The following is a 25,033-nucleotide window of genomic DNA, read 5'->3' as shown; positions in this document are numbered from 1 at the left end:
AAATATTTGTTTTTCACCGTTTGATCGACGCGACAACATAAACCGAAGAAGATAAACATCTCGCCCCATTGTGGCCATAGAGCAATTCAGGTGATAACAATTGAGTTTTTAATTTCGAGGGGTCTGAGTTTTCGGGGTCTGAGTTTTCGTGACACCCGTTTTTCCCGGCTTTCCCTAGACTACCTCCAAATTGTACGGCCCCTTGCGAAGACTGGTGATGATCATATCGAAGAAAGCACCGAATATAATGAAGTAAGCACCGAATATAATGAAGTAATCACCGAACAAGGAAGTACCGAATATAATGGCCTTTGCACCGAATATAAGGAAGAGAGCACCGAATATAATAGTGTTAGCACCCGTAATAATGAAGAAAACACCAAACAAAGTTAGAACCGAATATAACGAAGAAAGCACCGAATATAACGAGGGAAGCACCGAATATAATGGAATAAGCACCGAATATAATGAAGACAGAACCGCATATAAAGACATAAGCACTGAGTATAATGGAATAAGCACAGAGTATAATGAGTTAATCACTGAATATAATAATGTAAGTACTAAATATAATGACATAACCACCCAATGTAATAAAAAAAGTGTATCATAAGACAGTTCTGGCGTTCCATAGAGTTAACTTCAGGTGCATTGTCACCTTAAAATCTGCCTGTTGAGATGTGTTTGTTGAGGATTTATTTTCATCTCCACAGGATTTTGTACCTTCCTTTCTTGAGAACTTAACTGATGATGAACTTAAAAAAGAAGCAAAAAATGAAGCTAAGAATGATGCTCTCTCATCAATTATCAAGGTATTTAGTTTAAAGTTTGTTTTATTGTTTATTCATGAACTCTTAGAATGTGCACGTGATAGCATGGATGCCTCTAGCTGTAGTCATAAATTTCCCTTTATTAATTAATTGTATGCCTGTATGACTCTGTCCTTTATTACACAACTGTATCTTGAACTACTCTCTACATTTTGGTTATGTCCTCCTTTATATTATGAACTGTACATCCTTTTACTGTAGGTCTACATTTAAGCCTGATCTTTCTATATAGTATAAAATGTTACCCCTCTACGGCTCTACCTGTTAGTCTCAGCATGCTTTGTGTTATAAACTGTAAACTACAGTAACTATGCCTCTATTTTTTAGTTATAACTTCATCTGCATTATAAACTGTATACTTCTCAGCTCCACATTTTAGTAATAACTTCTTCTGGATCTTACAGATTGTTCTGTCTTGTTACTGATTAATCTGTCTTTAGTTCTTACTAATTGTTCAATCTTCTTTCTGATCCATCGTCATGTGATTATTTCATCTTGCTACTGATTATTTCTAATTGTTACTGATTGTTCTGTCTTGTACTGACTGTTACAAAAGTGAAGAATGATCATCACAGTAAATTTTCCAATTTCAGCAATTGGAAAGAAGAAGCCTGGAAAAATCAGGGCTTCAACGGGATTCGAACCCGTGACCTCCGGTGCGATGCTCTACCAACTGAGCTATGAAGCCACACATTGGGAGCGAGGTCAATTAATTGAGTTCAATTAACTGAACTTCACTTTCATCTACAACCGCAGTTCATATATGAATTATTTCATATAAACTTCACATCACTGACTGTTACCTTGTGTTACTGGTTATTCCATCTTGTTACTAAGTGTTTCATCTTGTAACTGAATGTTCCATCTTCACACTGATTGTTCTTTCCTTATATGTACTGTTCTGTCATGTTGCTCATTATTCTGTATTGTTACTGATTGTTCCATCTTTTACATCTTTCACAAATGCATGGTTAACTGGCTGGTCTAATATTGGGGGATTCGAGAAAATATCCATACCCTACCACGGACGGCATGAACATTTAACCCCCCCTTGCCTTCGGAAATTCTAAAATGCTCTACCCCCCATGCGCTCCGAATTCCAAAATCATTAACCCCTCCTCCCCTTCGGAATTTTTGAATTTTTTTCAGACCCTTTGGAATTCCTGTTTGACTGCCTAAAACAAGAAAATTCTGCTCACAATTTTATGGTCAAGCAAACAAGCAACTCAAGTTTGTTAAAGTGCCACTGAAACGAAATTTTCGTACGTGAGATTTTTGCTTAGTAATAAAGTTTCAACCTTACTTGGAAACACTGCGGACTTTTTTTTCGCATACGGTAAGCGAAAACTGCTTTTTCAGCAGTTCGAAGTTGGCTGGTTAAGCCCAAAATTGGCGGCCATCTTGGCGCGGCCAAAACAGCCTAGTGACGTCACTGGTTGTATTACTCTCATGCCGCGCTGAAAATTTAGAGTGATTATGGGAGAAGAGAATACTGTTCGAAGCCCCCAAAAAACATCTTAAGGACATCTCAGAACTGTAAAGCAGATAATCACAGTACCCTTAGACAAGAAGAGGTGGAGAGTCGATCCTGGGGCTTTTCAGTCTATTTAATTGGATATTTGCGGGATATTTTATGTAAGCAAGCAAACGAGTGGGAGTTCTTAGATCACAAAATGATCGGGACTCTTGGTGAAATGGCCACCACTCAATTAAACAATACCTACACTCATAAAGTAAAAAAGACATGAAAACAAGAGAAAGCGGCTTTTGAAATTATTATCCGGACTGCTGCTGCACGAATCGCAGCAACAACGCTTCGAGTTTTGAGTCGCTTCGCTTTGAGGAAACCGGACGCTTTGTGAGTTTCACCGCGGACGAGATTGTGCTACAGTGACCCTTAGTCCAGTTGCATCTGTTACATCCTACAAGTTATCAAATCAGCAACAATTTAAGAAACCCTCTTCTTTTATGTGAGGGAGCGAATTTAAACTATAAAGGTAAACTAAGCTGCCATGACGCTACAGGTATGTTTTCAGGAAACGAGAGAAAGCGTGACAATGTCGACGGCGAAAGGTGATATATGCAAATTAGTTCAAATTCTGTTTAATAAACCTTCGAAAGGAGTGTAAACTAGTGACGTTTTAACAAATTGCTTTGAATTTGGATACCATTAAATGAAGATCATAGACATAAGTATGTGCTAAAGAACTCAAAGTAATCCATCAACCGTGAAATATTGCAGTTGGGAGATACGTGTAAAAGAGAAGCGAAATTCGCGCTTTGTTTACACTGATATGTATGCGACGATAAAGCAAACCCTGCTGCGGATCACAATTTTCAAAGATACATTTTGTCTACCACAAGAACTCTCACTTATTAGTATCATAAAAAGATACCCTCTGTGCAAAGAAGTACTCGACTCAAAGCTTGTGGACCGTTAATAACTTTGTGATTGTGCGGATGGCTGATGCGCTTACGGCTTTTACTGCAGTAAAGTTGCCGAGGATATATTCGAACCTTGTGTAATAGACCTTAGATAAACGTGAGAATCCAAATTTCAGAACCAGGTTGAAAACAGACGACGAAATATCGTGTTTAGGCTTTAGGACGTGATATTAAAGTTGCCACACTCGTCTTCGAAATCTCCAATCGAGTACTCAAGATGTTCGAAAAGTAACTGAGCTGTTCTAATCTGTAGCATTTATTTTGGTGAATCTACACTCTTTGGTGCCCTCCAACGTTCATGATATGTATTTCCTGTCAAGACTGGACAGAAATTACAAGGTAGAAAACTAGCAGGTATCGACAATATGAAAAATAGACTTGAATAAATCAAGTGAAAACAAGAGAGAATCTATAGCGTTTCTTGCGTGAATACAACCAGTGACGTCACAAGGTCCTTAAATTCGGTTCCAGAGCCCGGACACAGTTTTGCTCCAAAAAGTCGATTTCAGCAGCTAAAAAAAGCACTTTCCGTTAGGATTTGACAGAAATAAAGTTCACCATTATTTTAAGCATGTTTGAAACTACAAATTGGGCTAATAAAAGAGAGTACGAAAATTTCGTTTCAGTGGCACTTTAACGTTTAATAAAGTACACCATAGCTTTCCCTTCTAAGTGTTATCTTGAAGTTGCTTACCACCAAATAAAACTTTTTGTTTTCAGTTCATTAGCTTCATATTTTCAGGAGAGTAGATCATATTGATATCAGTGGAAGACAAAAGTGAAGTTCATGATATGCCGTCTCCCACCATATTGAAAATTGCATTCATCGAGGAACTGCTGACCACTAGTAATGCAGCCTACAAAGCTGTCAGGCGTTCCATTTAGAAACGAGAGACTGGTGCGAGTATTTCTCACGGATCGAGAATTTTAGGTCGGAAAGAAACACAGACTTGTTGTATATTTTATTAATCTATTGACTAATTCATCAGCTTTAAGGCCTCTTCGATGTGGAGCTCGCTGCACAATCCATCCACTCACTTTTCCGCGTGATTGCTAGCACCTGCCTGATCGATCTTTATCCTGCTTCAACGGTCGGTTCGTGCTTGATGATTTACAAACTGGAAAAGTTATCAAATCAGCGATTTCAAGCGAAGGTTTTGCTGTCTTCCCCCTCTGGAAATTCAGGGCTGAACCCCCCCCCCCCCCATGTGTTTGGAATTCCAAACTGCATTACCCTCCAATGCCTTCAGAATTCCAGTCCAAGAAACCCCCCCTCTCCCTTGGAATTCCAAGATGCCGCTTGTGGTATGGCATGGATATTTTCTGGAATCACCCATTTTTGACCACCCTTGTCTTGCTCATTACATGGACATGCTTATTTCAAATATCACGCAATCATGCACGGTTTCCAAAAAAACCAGCTGCTACTCATACCAGAAGTATGGTGATATATTTATCTAATCTAGATAGATTGGATAGATATTTTGCAAGTAGATCTTAATTCAGTAGATTTTTTACTGTTATGCTTTTAGATCAGATTAGATAGATTTTGTACTTTTTGTTTTTTGTTTTTTTTTCATTCAGAGGGTCCTCAATTAGCTCTTTTAAGCTGAATACATTGACATGTTAGTAGAGTAAATGATTATTATAATTATTATAAGATAACTGAGAAAATTTCTTCAATCATTGCAATTGAAGGAGAGGAGGCCAATTTATTATTAATTTTTAATTTGCACTGCAGTGCAAATTAATGCATCCACTTTCATGATTTTCCCAGTCATAAAATAAATGAGTAATCGTATGAAGGCTGAAGAAAAAAGAAAACCATGGAAAATCAAAGTTGCTGTTAAGTGGCAATTTATTGCATGAAAAATAAACAATTGCAAACTAAAATAGCAATGCAGTGGAATTCTATCAATTAGGCAGAAAAGAGTCGTGCAATACTTGGTCAAAACTTACATGAAACAAACTAAGTAATTTGGAGTCAATAACATAACAAAATTGAATAACAAATACATAAAAAATAAAAATAAGACTTTGTTAAGGTATGACATAAGATTCAACTTGAATTTTCAGACGGGTGGTAATGGGCGACATGGCGTCAATGGGTTAACAGAGTTGATAAAGTATAGACAAAATGCAGAGCTGTAGGAGTCTACATTGGATATAGTCATGCAAAGTTCTGATGGAAACGTAGAGTCATTGAAGGGAACAGTTAAATAAAGCTTTGAACATTTTTTTGGTCACATTTTTTTCAATAAATGTCTGGCAATAGAAAAGTTCTTTATGTAATGTAATAACTCTTCCTTCAATTTGCCCTGTGGGAAACTTATGTAAGTATTTTCGATGTTGAGGGTGGTTACCACAGCCATATCTCTTGTTTAGTCTATAAAAAGTAGTCGAATGAAAAAGAGGAATTGGTGGATTTGGAATGTTGATGAATCCACAACAAGGCAAATTATAGGTCCGCAGACATGTGCCTGCTTACGTTTACTTGATATAATTAGTTTATAGTTGATAATTTTTGAAATGACTTTTGAAAGCCTTTTTGAAAGCTCAAGTAGTGCATGCACAGTGTAACTAGGTAAGTAGACAAGAATTAAATTACAGACTGTTTATACAGCCTGCTTATAAATTTTAATATGGATTATTTTGATTGGCACTGGAACATTGTTATTGGACATGCCATCATAGTTCCTAGCTCTCCTCTAGGAGAATAGTGTCAAATTGCACAAGGAAGCGACTGTGACTGTGACTGTGTAACTTTTACCAAATTCTTCCCATCATGCTCATTTGGGAAGATGGTGTGAGACTTTTGTGAGTGTTTTCCCACAGAAAACATCTGCCATTTGAATCTGTAGTAGCTTGCTGTGTAAATATTTTACCCCACTGTGTTCATCAGTCAATCAGCAGTTTATACCGAACTGTGATGAATTTATAGATGTTTTTCTTCATGATTAATTTATAAGTTGCTCATTGGCAAAGTGGGAAGGTTCCAGCTGGGTGATTTGCAGTTGGCGGGTTGAGGTCGGCTGTTTGAATCCCGGTGCTGGCCTTTTTTCTCCCTTCAAGCTAGTAAGGGATGTCATGGGCTCCTGCTTGCATTTATATAGGTACTGGAAAATAGAAATGTTCAAGCCATAAAGTAATTTGAAATAATTAACAGAAGAAAAACACTTCTCGAGTGTGAAAGTTTTGATTAAAACCGGCTGTCAAAGTGGTCAATGGATGAAGTTATACACACACCTTTGTTAAATGCAAAATAGTCTTTAATTTGGGAGTACTTGTTCAACTCCAAACACAAGATCAGTCCATTGCTTTGGCAGCCATTTTGTTCACAATGGTCAGGTAAATGTTGCCCTTCTCGCAAATTATCCTGGTCAGCAGAATAACTATCAAAAAAAGTAGTTTATGACCCACTGACTGACTGACCGAGTGGCTGAATTATTTCTTCCTCAACTAACCACTGTAACTCATTTTAGCTATGCTATCACTCGTTAAAAAGCTGTTGGTTAGTTTTCAGTTTTTCTGCAGTTTGGGAAGTTATATTTATTTCTTATCTTGTAAAGCAGGAAAATAATTATAATTCCTTGTGAAGGTTCAGTGTGTTTTAAAGAAATAGGGGAAAACAAAGGAGAGATTTTAGTAAGGATCAGTAATCGGGTTGATGTACTTGAATGTATGTTCAATGTAACACAACAATCATAATTTATGAATATGTTATATAAACTTTTTGGCTGATGCAAAACTTGTACTTGTTGTTTTTAGGCTCTTAAAAACTTGGCATTTAGGCTAACATCTCGAGAAGACATTGCCAAACAACTGGAAACATTTAAGCTTAAAATGATTCTTAGGTAGGTTGGAAAAGAAAGTTTCCAGTTGCTTTTCAAGTTAACTAATACTGTAAAAGAATGTATGACACTACTTTTGACTATTTTCCCCCAGGTTACTTCAAATTTCTTCATTTAATGGCAAGATGAATGCATTAAACGAGGTAATCATTGTAATTTAAAATTAATAAATCATAAGGTGCTAAAACTGTAAAGATAGAATGGAATATGAGACTGTTATGTTTGACAGTGTCAGGCAGGTAAAGACACAAAGACATTAGAGGATTGATGTTATTGATGCATCCAGTTGCTTACACCAAACAGCTGCAGCCATAAGGAGACCCTCTCAGTTGGTATGTGCACTGATACAAGGTCAGCAGTCACCTGTCACACTGACAAAGTGTCAGGGAAACACACAGGAAACCTAAAAAATGCCTGCCATAATACAACACTATAAAGTATTAACCCATAGATTTATGTGAAGTTGTGAAGTAATTAGGTTAACAAAAAAAATATTGTTAAGTAAGTAGGTATTTATTAGAATTATGTTATAAACTGTATACATTGGGAAATTGCTGTTCATAATAACATTACAAAGTTCAAGACTATATGTAGATTTCGTTTGTAGCTTTTTTATTTTTCGTCTTTTTGGCTTTATTTTTCTTGTCTTCTCTTTGTTGTTTTTTACATTTACTAACCCATAGATTCATGTGAAGTTGTGAAGTAATAAGGTTAACAAAAAAAAAAACTGTTGTTAAGTAAGTAGATATTTATTATATGTTGTAAACTGTTTGTAAATTAAAAAAAAAAGGTACAGTATGCTTGATTTTGAAAGCACATGAATTGTGTTGCACTTTTGTGCATGCTAAGCACTATTGACACTTGTTGTTAACTCCTTAAAAGTTCATAGAAATGTATCATTGAAATAAGAGTTTTGTTTGGCAGATAAACAAAGTTATTACTGGTGTATCATACTTCACTCACCGACACACTGTAACAGAAGAGGATGAGTGGCTGACAGCTGACAGAATGGCAGTGAGTATACATGTAACACTAGACATAGTCTTTCAGTCTTTCTGGGGATTTACAGAGTGATCAGCCATAATGAGGGCAAGCTGAAAGAGAAAGTTAAGAGCAGGGCCATGGGAGCTTTCTCGACTGATGATATGTACATTGATAAGGATTGATGGGTGATAAATTTGTCCAACTATCAACTCAGTTTACATGAAAAATGCGTGCTACAAAATGGGCTAAATTTTGCTACAACCCCAAGAGTCATCCCAATCGCCAACATTGTAACAAATATTGAAACAGGAGTTTACAACCTTTCTGAAAACTCTAAAGTGACAGTATGTGCTGCTGCTGTCAACATTTTGAAAAACAGCAAACCAGAGACCAACTCTAACATCTGGCGACAACAACTCACCGCAGTAATGAACCTCAAACAGGACTCTTCTGTTACTGTTGTGCCAGTAGATAAGGTGAAGGCTGTAGTTGTCATGGACACAGTTGAGTACAGAGAGAAGGTTAGTGCTTTATTCAGTGATGCCAACACCTACATAAAGATTACAGATAAATACAGAAACCCAACATCAAGAGTTGGAAATGATCTTAACCGACAAACCAACCATAGATCCACAAACCTGGTACACCTCTATGTCCCATTACCAGCTGTATCAACTCATCAACCTACAATGTATCCAAAAATTTGGTTTCCATGTTATCACCACTGCTGAACGAAAAGTACTTGGTAAAGAACAGTTCTGTGTTTGCCCAGCAAATAAAAGAACAGCAGATTGCAGAGGATGAGGTCACGTTATCTTTCAATGTCACTTCTCTTTTTACGTCCATTCCAGTAGAGCTTGCTTTACAGATCACTCACGAAAATTCACAACTTACAGGGCATTACTCTACCAAAGCGTACATACGTTTCTGTAGCAAACATCATGAAGTTGTTAGAGTTTGTCTTAAAGAACAGCTATTTCACTTACAAACAAGAAGATCATTACCAGCAAACATTAGGCTGTGCCATGGGCTCACCAGTAAGTGCCACAATCGCTAACCTGATGATGGAGTTTGTAGAGGAAACAGCAATTTCCACTGCCGCTCATCCTCCATGATGGTTGTGCAGGTACGTGAATGATAGCCATACCTGCGTAAAGAAAGACTACATGGAAGAGCTCTATAGCCGTTTGAACTCTGTTGAACATAAAGTTTACTAACAAGGTTGAAGAATACAACAGGCTTTTTTCTGAACACTACAACCATCAGGGTACATGGAGAGATACAAGTGAGTATATACAGAAAACCAATACACACAGACAGATACCTTGACTACAACTCCCATCACCCAGTCCAACACAAAAGATCAGTTGTGGATACACTTCTTAATAGGGCCTCACAAATACCATTGACACAAGCAGAACGATCCAGAGATAGAAAACACGTCCTCAAAGTCTTGCGGGATAACAACTACCTTTTATGGTTCACTAATAATTGCAAATCTTACCGCAACCTCTCTGACAGCGTTTCCAGCAACACCGACAGCTCTGATGCAAGTACATCTTTCACCTCGAGCAATTTAGTGGTCATTCCCTACGTCAGAGGGGTCTCTGAGAAAATCTCACAGGCGTTATGCAACAATGTTAAAGTAGGTTTCAAACTTCTTGGTGTTTAATGTGCTTGCTTCACACTGCCCAAGGACAAACCCCCTACTTTACAGTCAAGAGGTGTGGTTTACAAAATTGGTTGCCTTGACTGTGATTTCATCTATTATAGACAGATGAAGCCTTGGCAACATGATTGAAAGAACACAAGAGGGCGGTTCGAGTTGGAGACAGTCACTTCAAAGTTGCACAACACGCCAATCAGTAGGCCATGACATAGACTTTGATCACGCCACGGTGGTGGACAATGCTTGTGATTACCATAAAGATACTTTTTCTTGAGGCCTGATACTCTCATAGAGACTGAAATGGGGGTCACATATTGACATCCCAAATATTTACAAATCACTCACGTGATTTGTTATGTTGCGCAGCGCTCATTCATTAAATTTTGTTGGCATAGCACATGCAGAACTGTGAACGGTAAGATAGCCACTAATTTCAGTTGGTTTTTTAAACCAACGAAGACCGAAGTTGTTCGGTCAAAACGTCTTTTTATAAGTAACTATTAATGTTGTTTTAACATTGTAGTAGAGTTAGTGTCAATCAAAACTTCGAATGTATACCACCGATGTCTATCCCTGACTGCAATTTTAGCATTTTTGGAGCTAACTTAGTCAATTTGCAGCAGAGACCATTGAAACTTGGTACGCTTATAGTTCTACAGGCAACACACTTATGACTACAAAAAATTCTGTTCCCAGGGAAACTCACTTTTTTCCAGTTCCCTCCAACTTGATTTCAATGTTTCAGTGAATTTCAGCGTGAAAAACCTTAAACAAGACCACAAACTCAACCTAACATATCTATGTGCTTGCTGGATCATGTGGATGAGGCACCATTGGTAAAATTTATGTCAAAATGGAATGCTAAAGGTGGCAAGGAAAGCCTTTAAAATTGGGAAGGTCTGGAACCCAGTATGTTGCCATGGTAACAAAACTGTTAAGCTCATACTGTGGAGCACAACTACATGTAGAATCTTACTGCCAAAAGTCATGCATTTCTGCTACAGATTGGCTGCAATATCTTTTTTCATCATATTTGATCAAAATTTGGTTGAGTTTATGACTTCAGTTGGCTAATTCGCATATTTTAATAACTTGAATATCTCTTGAATGAAGTGAGATGAAGTGGAGGACATTGTAAATTTTTTTTGAATTCTGTCATCTATGAAGTCCAATTTCACTGTAGAAAGCCTTCTAAAGATGCTGGCAAACAGAGAAATGACCGAAAGCAACTTGGCGTCATTCATTATTCAATGTGACAACCTCACTCTCCCCAGATCTCCTATACGTGGTTGTGAGCCACTCCAAGTTAGACTTCTAAGGGGCACAGAAAAATCGAGGATTTAACCAACTCAAAAATTTTCTGCACAGAAATACTCCAAAAATTAAGCTTTAAATTTTATTTTGCGGAAAATAATTTTTGAGGTTAACAGTTTGTTTAACCCATTGACGCCTGAACGAAATTGCCCGCGACCCACCCCTAATTCCCTGGCGGTTTTTTGGAATATTTCAGAGCGAGCGAAAGCACAGAAATAAACCATATGCGCAGTAACCACAGACACAAGATCAGGTTTCAAGACATCGTTTATTTAAAGTTGAATAATTGAAGGGTCAAAATATTAAAAAATATTAACAAAAAGAACTCAACCTGATGTGTAAAACTGATAAGTGAACAAGAAATTACATTATTTCTTTTTCCGCGCGACAAAATGTCCCACAGACGCTGAGAAAATTGACTTTGCGAAAATGAGTAATTATTGACTTTGGAGGACAAAAAACGAAACCAAATTCAACAGAATTTCATTCTTGTACTATAACGGCTAACATTTGAGAAAACAACGAAAAATAAAAGCAAAGAACTCATTTAAAACTCAATCTGAAAACAAGAAATCGAGTAATTTTTTCGCCGTGCGACGAAAATATTCTGACACTGCGAAAGAAAGATGAAAGTCGTAAATCAAAAAGACGACAAAAACAAGCGAATTATCTTGAGATCAGTCGAATTTCAACTGTGTTAATCAGTGGCCATTTAGTTCTTTTCTCAGCGGTTCTGTAACAGCTGAATAAGACTCCAAAAAATATTTCAACGAAGCGAATAAACTAAATAAACAAAGTGCCTGGAGGTCGCCGTAAGTTAAATATGCGGAAATCAAGCATGCAAATTACTGTTCACTTTTAAAACCTAAAGTTCCCAAATACAAGGAACTAAATGAAAGAAATACGAAAGGAGGTTCAATAACAATAAATTTTCATTCAAGCTGAGGCGAGGAAACCTATTTAAAAGCAAAAAATTGTTCAAAATTTCGCAGGCGTGCTTCGCTGCATGAACCGCATGTGCAAATTATTCTTCACGCTAACGCGAAAGGTTGAGTTTTGGCCGACCGCTTTTGCAGTCATTTTAACGCCCGTGGCTTTACAAATCGTTTCGAAAGTTGAATTCAACTTTAAAGTAATAATGTACATTACCATTTTTGTTTCTTAAGTCCGAAAAGCTGCTTTCAATCTGCGATCTGTCGTCAAAACTTACTTGAAAGCGCTCCGATCTTCATGTTTTCGCAGCGGTTGTAGGAAGAAAAACTTCTTCACCAGAAAGTTTTGAGGACTCTGTACTCCTTGATCCTCCATTCTGAGGCCACCTAAACATTGATTTGTATTTTTCCTTTCTATTTTAAAGCCCAAATCAGTAATTTATCCGTGTCAGGAATGAAAACAAGACCTTGGAAGTTTTTAGATTTGGCCCGCAACGCGCCATGATTACCTGCACTTTTCGAGCGCGCGATTTTAAGAAGAAAAACCGTCTTTCTACGACCCCTAAAGTCCTCTAAAAATATGCTCAGAAAGCCCATTCTGATTGGTTTATTTGTCCTTAAGAACAATAGAACAATAGGAGAACCAAAAAGTCTTCAGGGAGGGTAGGAAAGGCAATTGTCCCCACGTGCTTTTTTTCGGGCGGTTATGGGCGGCACAGGGAAATGGAGGAGTTTTTCGCACGGGCGGTTACGGGCGGCACAGGCGTCAATGGGTTAAAACTCCTTTTCAAGGTCAAAAACCCCCACAAAATTTACAGTATCACATGCTTTATTTAATATCTCCATAAGTATTTATAGCAGTGAAGAATGCAAAATCTCATTTAAAAGGGTATAAAAATATGCTTTCTTTTTACAATCCATTGCCCATGTGAACTCACTTGGCTGCTGTGGTGCATGTAACTAGTTTCAAATGTTGGTGGCTAGGTGTCTTATTGGCAAGCATTTTTTTGTGTTGCAGGAATGGATCCAGAAAAATGGAGTGCTTTCTATTGTGTTAAGAGATAATCTTCATCAACCGCAGGTATGATCATGTTTTACACTTAAGGTAATTCCTCTGAAATAAAAGTGACAATGGATTTTTGTTCAAACTTTGTCCACTGAATATTTGTCATATGATAACTTCAATTTTGGAATAATAAAGGAGGGTGCCCATGCTCATTAAGGAGCAGTGAGGCATTGAAAATGCCCCATTTTGGCATTATTTAATGCTTATTATAAGAACGCATTCCCAATAATTGTAAAATCTTTGTGAGCCCAGACTCATAAGAGCACGCATTACACTACAGTCAATACATTGTGTCGGACACAAATAAACATTTTAAGTTTGATTTAGACGGAAAGCAAAATCCTTGATTAAAAATTGGAACCAAATTTCTTGACATGGTTACCAAACTGCAAAATAGAAAAGACCACGGTGTATCTGGTATTTTTCTTATTTATTCAATTTTCAGCAATAGAAATGAGATCAGTCTTTTCTCACGCAAAGCTTATGATTAGTTGATTACAATCACTGGAAAATCAAAGTGCTCTGTGAGCAAACTCGTGAATTGAACAAAAGAATTAAAATATTTTTTGGATTATGTTTAGTATTATCTGGTTTAGGGAATATTGTGGTTGATTTTCATATTTAGAGTGCGAGCAGTAGTTCAGTGTTCGCTAATAAGGTACCAAGGAAACAAAGTAGCATTTGGATAAGAAGGCATTACAACTGAAACGATCATGCTATTACATTTGACAAGGGTGGACGAGGTCATGTGTTTTAGACATTTATCATTTTTGTTTCTGGTTCACCAAGAAATAGTTGGCAGTAAATGTGGTTGAAAAGTTAACATTGGAAATATTGAAAAATCAAGGCAATACTGTCTTAATGTAAACATTAATCATTCTTCCTTTATCAAATGAGATAAACAGAAATGAGTTTTGAGTTTTATTGCAAAATGGCATTTTCAGGTTCTGCTTATAAGGACGTATATGTACAAGGACATGTTCATGACATTTTCGATGGAAGTTTCCGTTGTAAAAATTCCATGAAATGCAAAGTCTAGGCGATATTTTCATTTCAAGTTGCAACAAGGCAACGAGGAAACATGGGTTATTTTCCTTTGTCGAGAGACATTAGAGAAAATTAAGCAAAAATTGTAACCATTGTAGGTATGCCGATGGTGAAGTATCCACAGCGAAGAATATCTAGTTCCATTGCAGCCTAAGTTCCACTGGCTTTAAAAACAATGAAAATGATTGGAAGAAAAACTAGCCTGCGAGAGCACCCGGTTTTTTTGGCTCTTGTTGTTGTTGTTGTTTTTTGCATGAAACAAGAAGCAGAAAAAAACGTGCCCTTGCACGCTAAAGAGAAACACAAGCGACTCGATTGAGCCACATGTTTATGAGCTAGGCGCAATTCAACTGGAAGTCCGATATTTTCGGACTTCAAATCGGATCCCTCCAGGATCGCTTGTTTCCCGACTGCTGGTCAAGGGGAACGAAGACTCTTGGTACAAGCCTGCTAGCATTCCAGTGGAAACCACCAACCAGAGTGTCCGCAAGAACAATTTGTGATATCACGGGAGATTGCGATCTTATCTGATACTCAGTGCGTGTTTACCGACCAGTGTGTAATTTTAGCAATTTTGACCTTCAGGTTTGATTTGTAATACTTGATTAACAATTACGCTGAGGCCTTGTCCACACTACCCCAGAGAAATTTGAAAACGCAGCTTTATTTCTACGGTTAGGTCTTCCATCCACACTAATTCGCCACAAAAACGGGCGCTCTTCAAACAAAAACACTGCCGGCTTTGTGTTTTAATGTGGACGGAAAACATTTTCAAAATGGAGCTTTCCCAAAACGATGACGTCACGATTTCCTCAAACACAAATGCAAAATGACCAGTGATTGTTGTGTTTTCAAATTTCTCCAACGAGGTGTGGGCGGAAAACATTTGTTGTGTTTTCAGAGTGATTAACACCCTTTTCAAATTTCTCCTGCGTAGTGTGGACGGGGCATGAGTGTTTGCAGTTCCAGGGTAGCCATTCAAAGTTAATGCTTATTTACCTATCAATGTTAAGCCACTGCGGGGGGACGGGATGGGGGGGAGGCCAGGCATAGGCTTGGGACTTTCGATCATTCGCCGAGTGCCGGGGATCGGAACTTTTGACTTCAACCGTTAGTAGACTGGGCCCTGCCGACGCCATCTTGGATGACCGAGAATGACTGGAAACAAACTGAACAGAATTGGAAGAAAACAATGTTCCAGATCACTGGCTGTGCATAAGATGCTCAGAAGATTGGTGTTGAACTTAACATTGTTGCAGATATTCTGTAAACAAGGCCTTTGCTACAGATCTTAGTTTTTCCTTAACTCCATTGCTAAACATCATTGATTTGTATTTTGAAAGTTGTGTATGGAAACAAATTTCCGAATCCTACATAACGTAAGACTGTTTTTAATTTAAGCTCAAATGAATTGAAATTATGAATTATTGTACAGGATAATGTTCTGTATTCACCTTCATACATTCAATTTGCAATGCATGTTGTTTCTAAGCATGGTTATAATTTTAGTGCTAAACGAAATTGAATTATTGAACTTCATCTTTATGAGCCTACCATGTGCAGTGTATCAATATGAGTTATTATACATTGAACTCACTATCTCTTTTCTGATTGGCCGAAAGCGTACTGTGAATTTTCGAAATCAGCGCCTGTGACGTCATAACTGCAGATTATACAATAATCATGTCAAGGACACTCAAGGTCACGGATAATCATGTCATGTATGACCGCGGTGCATGATTTCTAAGGGTAATCATGTCAAGTTTGCGCACTTTGTGTTGCCTGCCGTCAGTGAAGAAGCAAAAACATGACTTCCCTTTTTCTCGGTAAGAGTTATCAGCCTCAACCTTTGGCTTTGGCTGATAACCCCTACCTCGACCTTGATTATTCTGGATATCACAAAAACCTCATCCAATAATTGTTTATTAGTGAATACATCTAAGATCTTGAGTCCTCTTATGGGGCTTTTTTCATATTTCTCTACTACAGATAGAGGTCAACATTTTATTTCCATCGTTTATGTTTAAAATGTAGGAAATTGAAAAGTCACAATGGTGTAGGACATTAGTCATGATAAGAATTTCCATGTTTTCTGTCTTGTTTAGTCGTACATGCCTCCCCTCCCCCCCCCCCCCCCCAGCGGCTTAAGATTGATAGGTGCATTACATAGACCAAAACATCCCGCATGAACGCCTCCAGATAGACTTGCCACAAGTAGACTTCTACTTCTATAAAATGAAGTTGACTTGTTCTGCTTGCTCGGATTCAAATTTAAAATTTGTATAATTTTGGCATGAAACATGGGTGTGACGTAATGATTGACAGCCTACCCCTAATTCCCTGGAGTTTTTTTGAAATATTTCAGAGCGAGCATAAGCAGAAAAATAAACCATATGCCCAGTAACCACAGCCATGTAAACTACTGGGCAACCAGTAAATTATGTTACCCTCGTTAAATAAAGTCTTTTTATTATTTTTTTAAAATTTTTTTTATGTATAAGATCAGATTTTAAGACATCGTTTATTTAAAGTTGAACAAATGACAGGCCAAAATTTTAAAAAATATCAACAAAAAGAACTCAACTTGAGGTGTATTATAATTGATGAGAAGACAAGAAATTATATTTTTTCTTTGCCGCGCGACAAAAGCCGAGAAAATTGAACAGGCAAAAACAAGTTAATTATTGACTTTGAAGGACAAAACGAAACCGAAAACAACAAAATTTTGATTCTTTTACTATAGTGGATAACATCTGAGAAAACACTGGAAAATAACAGCGAAAAGACATATCTAAAGTACAATTTAAAAAAAAGAAATCAGATAATATCTTCGTGTGCGACAAATAATGCAGTGCAGTGAAAGAAAGATGAAAGTTGTAAATAAAAAAGACGACAAAAACAAGCCAATTATTTTGAGACAAATCGTATTTCAGCTGTGTTAAATTAGTGCCACTTAGTTCTTTTCTCAGGAGTTTTATAGTAGCTGAATAAAACAAAAAAAAAATGTATTTGAACGAAAGGAATAAACTAAACAAACACGGCGGTGGAGGTCGCCGTCATGAAAATATGCAGAAATCCACGGTGCAAAAAACCTAAAATTCCCAAAGAAAGGTAACCAAATGAAAGAAACATGACAGGAAGTTCAATAACAATAAAGTTTCATTCAAGATGAGGCAAAAAAAGAAACTATCTGAAAGCAAAAAAATGTTCAAAATTTCGCAGATGTGCTTCGCTGCATGACAGCATGTTAAAATTAATTCTTTACGCTAAAGCAAAAGGTTGAATTTTTATCGGCCATGGCTTTAGTAGTCGTTCAAGAATTAGAATTAAACTTCGAAGTAGTACTGTGCATTACCACTTTTGTTCTCTAAAGTCCAGGAAGCTGCTTTAAATCGGCGATCTGTATTCAAAACCCACTTGAAAGCGCAACGACTTTATAAACACAAGGTTGTATTTACCTTCAAAGGCATCCTTAATTTCCGTGTCAGAACTTTCTGGCCTCAAAACTATAGCTTTGACTCCTTTCTCGTTCCGGCTGGACACCTGGTCTTCCATCAAGGAATTCAAAGGAAAAATAACAAGACAAACTGTCTGAACAACTTCTCTTTCACCATGTTCAAAAAGTCCAACGCAAACGGCCTAATGTGGAATGTTAAACTCTCTTCAGATCCAGTCGGTGATCGCGACGACTAATGTATCCTTCAACTACTATGTTGATTCACTCCGATTTCTTCGAAACCAAGCTTCTCAAACTAAACATCTTGTTTCAGCTTACCTGTGTTGTGTGTAGCTTGCGAAAAGCCCTGGTGCAAAACATGTCAGGAAGACCTTCCCTCAAAACACACATTGCGACTCTATTTGCCGACGAATGAACACGTGACCTCTAAGTTTTAAAAAAGGCACAATCGAACGTCAGAAAAATCCACGAATGCCAAATATACTCACTGACAGTTGCTTGGTGAAGGACAAATTGACCTCCAGACAATCCTAGTACAGACTCAAGCCCGCAGAGGTATCAGCGGTTTAACTAATTATTTCGTTGTTTCGCTCGCTCTATGTGCATTTACCATACCGTAACTGCACTTCAACGACTTCCGTTTCTGTAAAATCCATACGAAGTCCGTGAGAACTTGTGCTGCTCATCAATTTTACGATCCTCGATGTTCTCATTTTTGGTGGCTGAGTCTTCTTTAACTTGTATCTTTTAATTTCGGCCTTTAAAACAGCTTATTTTAATTAAAGATGAACAGCAATTTAAAAGTAAGCCACAAGCGTACCTCTTTGCATAATGTTTATAGCCCATCAAGTGAGCGACACATTATCCCTCAACTCATGATAACTCGTGTTGCGCGTGCGCAATTCAAGAGTTAAGAAATTAGGTGCCTGTGCTCGTTGGTGAGCAAGAGCCATTTTTCAACTGACAGAGCTCAATATCAAGGCAAATCTGTCATGTTTTCAATATGCGCATGCACGAGTGCACGCTAATGACGCCATAAATTATGTGCAGTAAGGATAATAGTCTTCCTTTTATTGGATTGATATGAAAATTAAACCAACCATTTCAGATGGATTGAAGTTTGGTATTATGTGTTTCTCATGGCAATCAATATTTCCATGGAAACGATAAACAAAAAATTGAAAATTTGGTAAAACAGGAACTTTTATTGCGAAAGAATGCATTGAGAGAGAAAGAATTGCTCCAACCTTATCCCCAGCTACTTTTTTCACCTCCTTGCTAACTTAACAAAGTAAGCCATTGTTTGAAGTACAGATTGTTAATTGTGAGTTTTTCCTGCTTTACAGTATGTCGAAAAATTGGAAAAAATTTTGCGGTTTGTTATAAAGGAGAAAGCTTTGTCCTTAGAAGATTTGGACAACATTTGGGCTGCTCAGGTTTGTACAAATAGTAAAATGATCAGGAGGTAATTGAAGGCTTTCGTGCAAAAAGGGCATATATAGCATTTTGGGCTGATTTTTATTTTTTGCAGGATCAAGCTAATTTTTGGTGGACTGACTTGTTTTGACATGAAAAGCATCGTTGCATAATTGTTTTTGTTGATTTGCGCTTTGTTTTCAAGAACTAACATATGCAAAAAAAAACTCAGTTTTCCAAGGGTATCTTTTGGAGATTTTTTGTTGAGCAAAAAACAAAAGAAACCTTTGTTTTGCTAAACGACGGAGTCACCGAAGCGTGTTATTTGCCACTAGTTTTATTATTTGTATACTTACGCAATTCTCTTACTGTTGCTTTGTTAGCGCAAGCAAATAAGGTGCTGAATGGGTCGGATTTGAGTTTGTTTTGTCTTGACACCAGTTCGATACGAGGTCGGGCGATTTTTTTTCCGGTCTTTTTCTCTACTTCTTTCAAAAATCAAAACATCTATTTAAAAAAACTGTGCTGTCGAAGCTGCTAAAAGTAACCGTTTAAGTTTGCGCTGCGTCAAAATCCACCTGGGAAGGATTTAAAAAAGATGCTGCTGGGAAAACTGAGTTTTTTTGCATTTGTTAGTTCTTGAAAACGAAGCGCAAATCAACAAAAACAATTACCCAATGATGCTTTTCATGTCAAAACAAGTCAGTGTGCCAAAAATTAGCTCGATCCTGCAAAAAATTAAAATCGGCCCAAAATGCTATACATGCCCTTTTTGCATGAAAGCCTTCAATTAGTTACTAAACAAACATAAGCCATACAATATTCTCTTTGCTCTTTTTTTATTGCATTACAATACAATACATAACATTACAAAACATTGACAGTGTGTTACATTACAATACCTACTTTCTATATACATGAACACTACATTAGGAACATCACTTACATTGCTTTATGTTTCAGAAACTATTGCCTGTTGCCTCGGGTGTTTCAGATGTAGATCTATCACAGAGTAATTGGTGTCATGACTTTGATGTTCTAAATCAACAAAAATGTTAGAGACATTAATTATTTCATTGTTGTCTGTTACTTATTGGATTTCTGTTCATAGCCTAGATATACTGTTTCCATATTTTTCAATGACTTTCCCTGCAACTGTTGTATCTAGTGACATAAAATATTGTAGTTCATGTGACTATGCTGAAGTCAATAGATAATGTTTTGCATAAACTAATTGAAGGTACATCAAGTATCTATACATGTCCTTAATGCTGAACTGTTGCTCGTTTATATGGTCATCTATTGGAAAAAGCACTACCAACTGTCATTTTAAAATTTCACCAAGGATTTGTTGTGTTTGCTATCGCCTGGTGGTTTGATGTTAAAACCAGTGTATTTGAATTGATTAATTCATTGTAGGATCACTAGTCCTGTTTCTAAAAAAGATTCAAATGTAAATTTGACAATATTGATCGCTGATTGCTCTTCTGCAATTATTTTTTAAATTTATAATTATCTAATATTAAACAAACTGATGTTGTTATCACAATGAGAGCTTGTCAAAGAAAGAGAAGAACTTTTAAAATCAAAGTGCTTGCATTGTCATATGTACATTTGTATCACTGTCGATGGACTAAAGTGGTGGATTGTGATACCTGATGGGTTGTAGAGAGGCTATCTTTCTCCATCAAAGTAGCATTGATTCTCCTATTTTTTCCAATTTTTTGGAAAGAAAGTTCCTTTTTTTCCTATTTTTAAGCGACGACGTATTGTGTGATGTCATCACTTTATGCTGGCATGCATGCATTTCTTTGGATAGTGATTTTTCATAGTTTGTCGCGCTTGTGTCATGCACGATTTATCCCCCTGTGGAAGCGAAATGCACTCTGGGAGTTCCTTTGCTGCTTTCCTTTGCTGTTTGTAGATTCAGCGGAGTGCTTTTAATTGTAGCTTTTAAAAGAAGATTTAGGGGTGGATTTTACTTTAAACAGTGTCGAATAAATTTGTGTTCACGGGCAAACTCATAATAAGAACATATCCCCCATACATACAAGTTTAGATAGTCAAGTAAGTCACACAGGCGATAGGTGAAGGCTTTGCGGCTTTCCTCTGCTGTTTGTAGGATCAGCAGACTGCTTTTAATCGATATGACAAGTATAAAGTTAAAACAACAAATTAATTTACGGTGAGGTAATTATTGTTGCCAAAATAATATCTTAAAAGATAATAAGGTGTCAATTTCAGAGAGAGTAACATTCCTTTGTGGGTTTCCTTTGCGGCTTTCCTTTGCTGTTTGTAGGATCAGCGGAGTGCTTTTAATTTCAGCTTTTATACAGTGTTGGATAAATTTGCGCTCACTGGCAAACTCGTAATAAGAGCATATCGTCCATACATACAAATTTTGATAGACTAGCAAGTTGCACACATGATAGCTGAAGGGTCTACATAAAATTTATGGATTGGTAGTGCAGTTGTACTTTTGCCAGTCTTGAAGTGAATTGAATGAGCATTGTATGAGCACTGAAATATACAGTTTACAGTAGTGATAATGAAGTCAGGGTACAATTCATTTGCAGTTTTCAGTTTTTTATGAAGTTTTGAAAATGTGCTGTTTTATATTTTCTGTGAACGAAAGACTGGTTGTGATTAAACAATCGCTAATCGTTTTGTCAGGGTAAAGACAATACGAATGTTCATTGATGACAAGTATACGGTTAACAGCAAATTAATTTTCTGTGAGGTAATTAGCATCGGCAAATATCTTTAAAGATAATAAGGTGTCGATTTCAGAGAGAGAAACTTGTACTTTGCGGCTTTCCTTGATATAGGGTAAAATATGGACTGGATCATTGGACCCTTGGACCTTTGGACTATTTTTTTGACTACTTTTTGACTATTTCTTGGATTAAAGTTTGGACTATTTTTTTAAGGGGTGGGTAGGTAGTTTTGTCAGGGGGGTGGTTTATCATACGTTCTTTCTCAGGGAGGGGTAGGTAGGTAGGGGGTAGGTAGATTAAAGGGAATGGAAATAGCTCTTGTGACGGTTCTTGTCCGGGACAGAAATATAGTGGAAGCCGACTAGTGCAAACGATCCATTATTTTAGCAAGTTATGAGCAGCAAGTTGCATTGGCACAAGTCAATAAGCAACTTAGCGGACAAGAATCAAAAAAAGTTTCCCTCATGGTGGTAACTTTTATGTAATAATTACGACCCCCTTCCCTCATAGATGACAACTTTTACTTACATTCTCCTCCCGTGTTAATAGGTCATGGGCATACGTACACGTGTTGTGTGACCATTGCTTTCAGATGGTTTATCATGTGTAATGATACAAGTGCTGTAATTAGCACTTCTCCCCCTAACGAAAACTACCTACACTCCCCTCCCGAAGGAGGAACATATGATTAAACATTTCCCCTCACAAAACTACCTACCTACCCACCCCTTCCTAAGTATTAATTTTTGATAAGTAAGAATCATATATTTTGACAAAATTCACCTACCCACCCCTCCCAAAGAGAAAAAAAAATACCTACCCCTACCTACCCCTCCCTGAGGAAGAACATATGATAAACCACCCCCCTGACAAAACTACCTACCCACCTCTTAGTCTAAAATTTTGTCCAAGAAATAGTCCAAGAAATTGTCCAAAAAATAGTCCAAAAAATTAGTCCAAAGGTCCAAGGGTCCACTGGTCCAGTCCTTATTTTACCCTATGCCGCTTTCCTTTGCTTGTAGGATCAGTGGAGTGCTTTTAATTTCAGCTTTTAAAGTGCCACTGAAACGAAATTTTTGTATGTGAGATGTTTGCTTAGTAATAAAGTTTCAACCTTACTTGGAAACACTGCAAACTTTTTTTTCGCGTACGGTAAGCGAAAACTGCTTTTTCAGCTGTTCGAAGTTGGCTGGTTAAGCCCAAAATTGGCGGCCATTTTGGCGCGGCCAAAACAGCCTAGTGACGTCACTGGTTGTATTACTCTCATGCCGCGCTGAAAATTTAGAGTGATTATGGGAGAGGAGATTACTGTTCGAAGCCCCCCAAAAAACATCTTAAGGACATCTCAGAGCTGTAAAGCAGATAATAACAGTAGCCTTAGACATTAAGAGGTTGAGAGTCGATCCTGGGGCTTTCCAGTCTATTTAATTGGATATTTGCAGGATATTTTATGTAAGCAAGCAAACGAGTGGGAGTTCTTAGATCACAAAATGATCGGGACTCTTGGCCAGCACTCAATTAAACAATATCTACACTCATAAAGTAAAAAGAGATGAAAACAAGAGAAAGCGGCTTTTGAAAATATTATCCGCACTGCTACTGCACGAATCGCAGCAACAACGCTTCGAGTTTTCGAGTCGCTTCGCTTCGAGGAAACCGGACGCTTTGTGAGTTTCACAGCGGACGAGATTGTGCCACAGTGACCTTTAGTCCAGTTTTATCTGCTACATCCTACAAGTTATCACAACAGCAACAATTTAAGAAACCCTCTTCTTTTATATGAGGGAGTGAATTTAAACTATAACGGTAAACTAAGCTGCCATGACCCTACATGTATGTTTTCAGGAAACGAGAGAAAGCGTGACAATGTCGGCAGCAAAAGGTCATATATAGTATATATGCAAATTAGCTCAAATTCTGTTTAATGAACCTTCGAAAGGAGTGTAAACTAGTGACGTTTTAACGAATTGTTTTGAACTTGGATACTATTAAAGGAAGATCATAGACATAAGTATGTGCTAAAGAACTCAAAGTAATCCATCGGCCGTGAAATATTGCAGTTGGGAGATACGTGTAAAAGAGAAGCGAAATTCGCGCTTTGTTTACACTGATACGTATGCGGCGATAAAGCAAACTCTGCTGCGGATCACAATTTTCAAAGATACATTTTGTCTACCACAAGAACTCTCACTTATTAGTATCATAAAAAGATGCCCTCTGTGTGCAAAGAAGTATTCGACTCAAAGCTTGTGGATCGTTAATAACTTCGTGATTGTGCGGATGGCTGATGCGCTTACGGCTTTTAATGCAGTAAAGTTGCCGAGGATATATTCGAACCTTGTTAATAGACCTTAGATAAACGTGAGAATCCAAATTTCAGAACCAGGCTGAAAAAAGACGACGAAATATCGTGTTTAGGCTTCAGGAAGTGATATAAAAGTTGCCACACTCGTCTTTGAAATCTCCAATCGAGTACTCAAGATGTCCGAAAAGTATACTGAGCTGTTCTAATCTGTAGCATTTATTTTGGTGAATCTACACTCTCTGGCGCCCTCCAAGGTAGAACACTAGTAGGTATCGACAATATGAAGAATAAACTTGAATAAATCAAGTGAAAACAAGAGAGAATTTATAGCGCTTCTTGCGTGAATACAACCAGTGACGTCACAAGGTCCTTAAACTCGGTTCCAGAGCCCGGACACAGTTTTGCTCTAAAAAGTCGATTTCAACGGCTAAAAAAAGCACTTTCCGTTAGGATTTGGCAGAAATAAAGTTCACCATTACTTTAAGCACGTTTGAAACTATAGATTGGGATAATAAAAGAGAGTACGAAAATTTCATTTCAGTGACACTTTAAACAAAGATTTTGGGGGTGGATTTTGGTTTATACAGTGTTGGATAAATTTGCGCTCATGGGCAAACTCGTAATAACATATCTTTGATACATACAATTTTAGATAGACAAGTGGGTCGCACACGCGATATGACAAGTCAAGAGAAAATGATTTTCTCTCGGACAAGTATATGGTTAAAACAACAAATTAATTTCCAGTGAGGTAATTAGCTTTGCCAAATATCTTTAAAGATAATAAGGTGTTGATTTCAGAGAGAGGAACTTTTCAGCAGAGTGCTTTTTATTTGGGTTGGTACATTTCGCTGACCCCTAGCACATGGACTGACAAGATGGACCTGGTACATGAACTACTTGAGTGAACCACCAATGGACTACCCTAAATGTAAACCCCTAAAATTTCTAACCCAAAAGTTTAAGAATCAGTTTGTCTGCTCATGTTCCAATCTTCTAG

At 37.4% G+C, this 25,033-nt stretch overlaps 1 protein-coding gene across 2 annotated transcripts in view; it reads left to right on the top strand.

The window, feature by feature from the left end:
- LOC110049637 (ubiquitin carboxyl-terminal hydrolase 9X-like) overlaps positions 1–25,033 on the top strand; it is a 195,556-nt gene that overhangs the window by 26,022 nt on the left and 144,501 nt on the right. For both annotated transcript variants that reach the window (XM_089293533.1, XM_089293532.1), the window contains exons 9-14: positions 714–812; positions 7,044–7,129; positions 7,221–7,269; positions 8,051–8,140; positions 13,044–13,106; positions 18,942–19,031. In XM_089293533.1, the coding sequence (XP_089149659.1) occupies positions 714–812; positions 7,044–7,129; positions 7,221–7,269; positions 8,051–8,140; positions 13,044–13,106; positions 18,942–19,031 (477 nt within the window). The remainder of the gene's footprint in view (positions 1–713; positions 813–7,043; positions 7,130–7,220; positions 7,270–8,050; positions 8,141–13,043; positions 13,107–18,941; positions 19,032–25,033) is intronic.

Source organism: Orbicella faveolata, unplaced genomic scaffold (genome assembly GCF_042242905.1).
Source record: "Orbicella faveolata isolate gen_17 unplaced genomic scaffold, um_ofav_v1 contig_25, whole genome shotgun sequence".
In the NCBI taxonomy this organism is placed as follows: domain Eukaryota; kingdom Metazoa; phylum Cnidaria; class Anthozoa; order Scleractinia; family Merulinidae; genus Orbicella; species Orbicella faveolata.
Note: the sequence above shows the minus strand (reverse complement) of the source record. Positions and strands in the feature narration are given on the sequence as shown.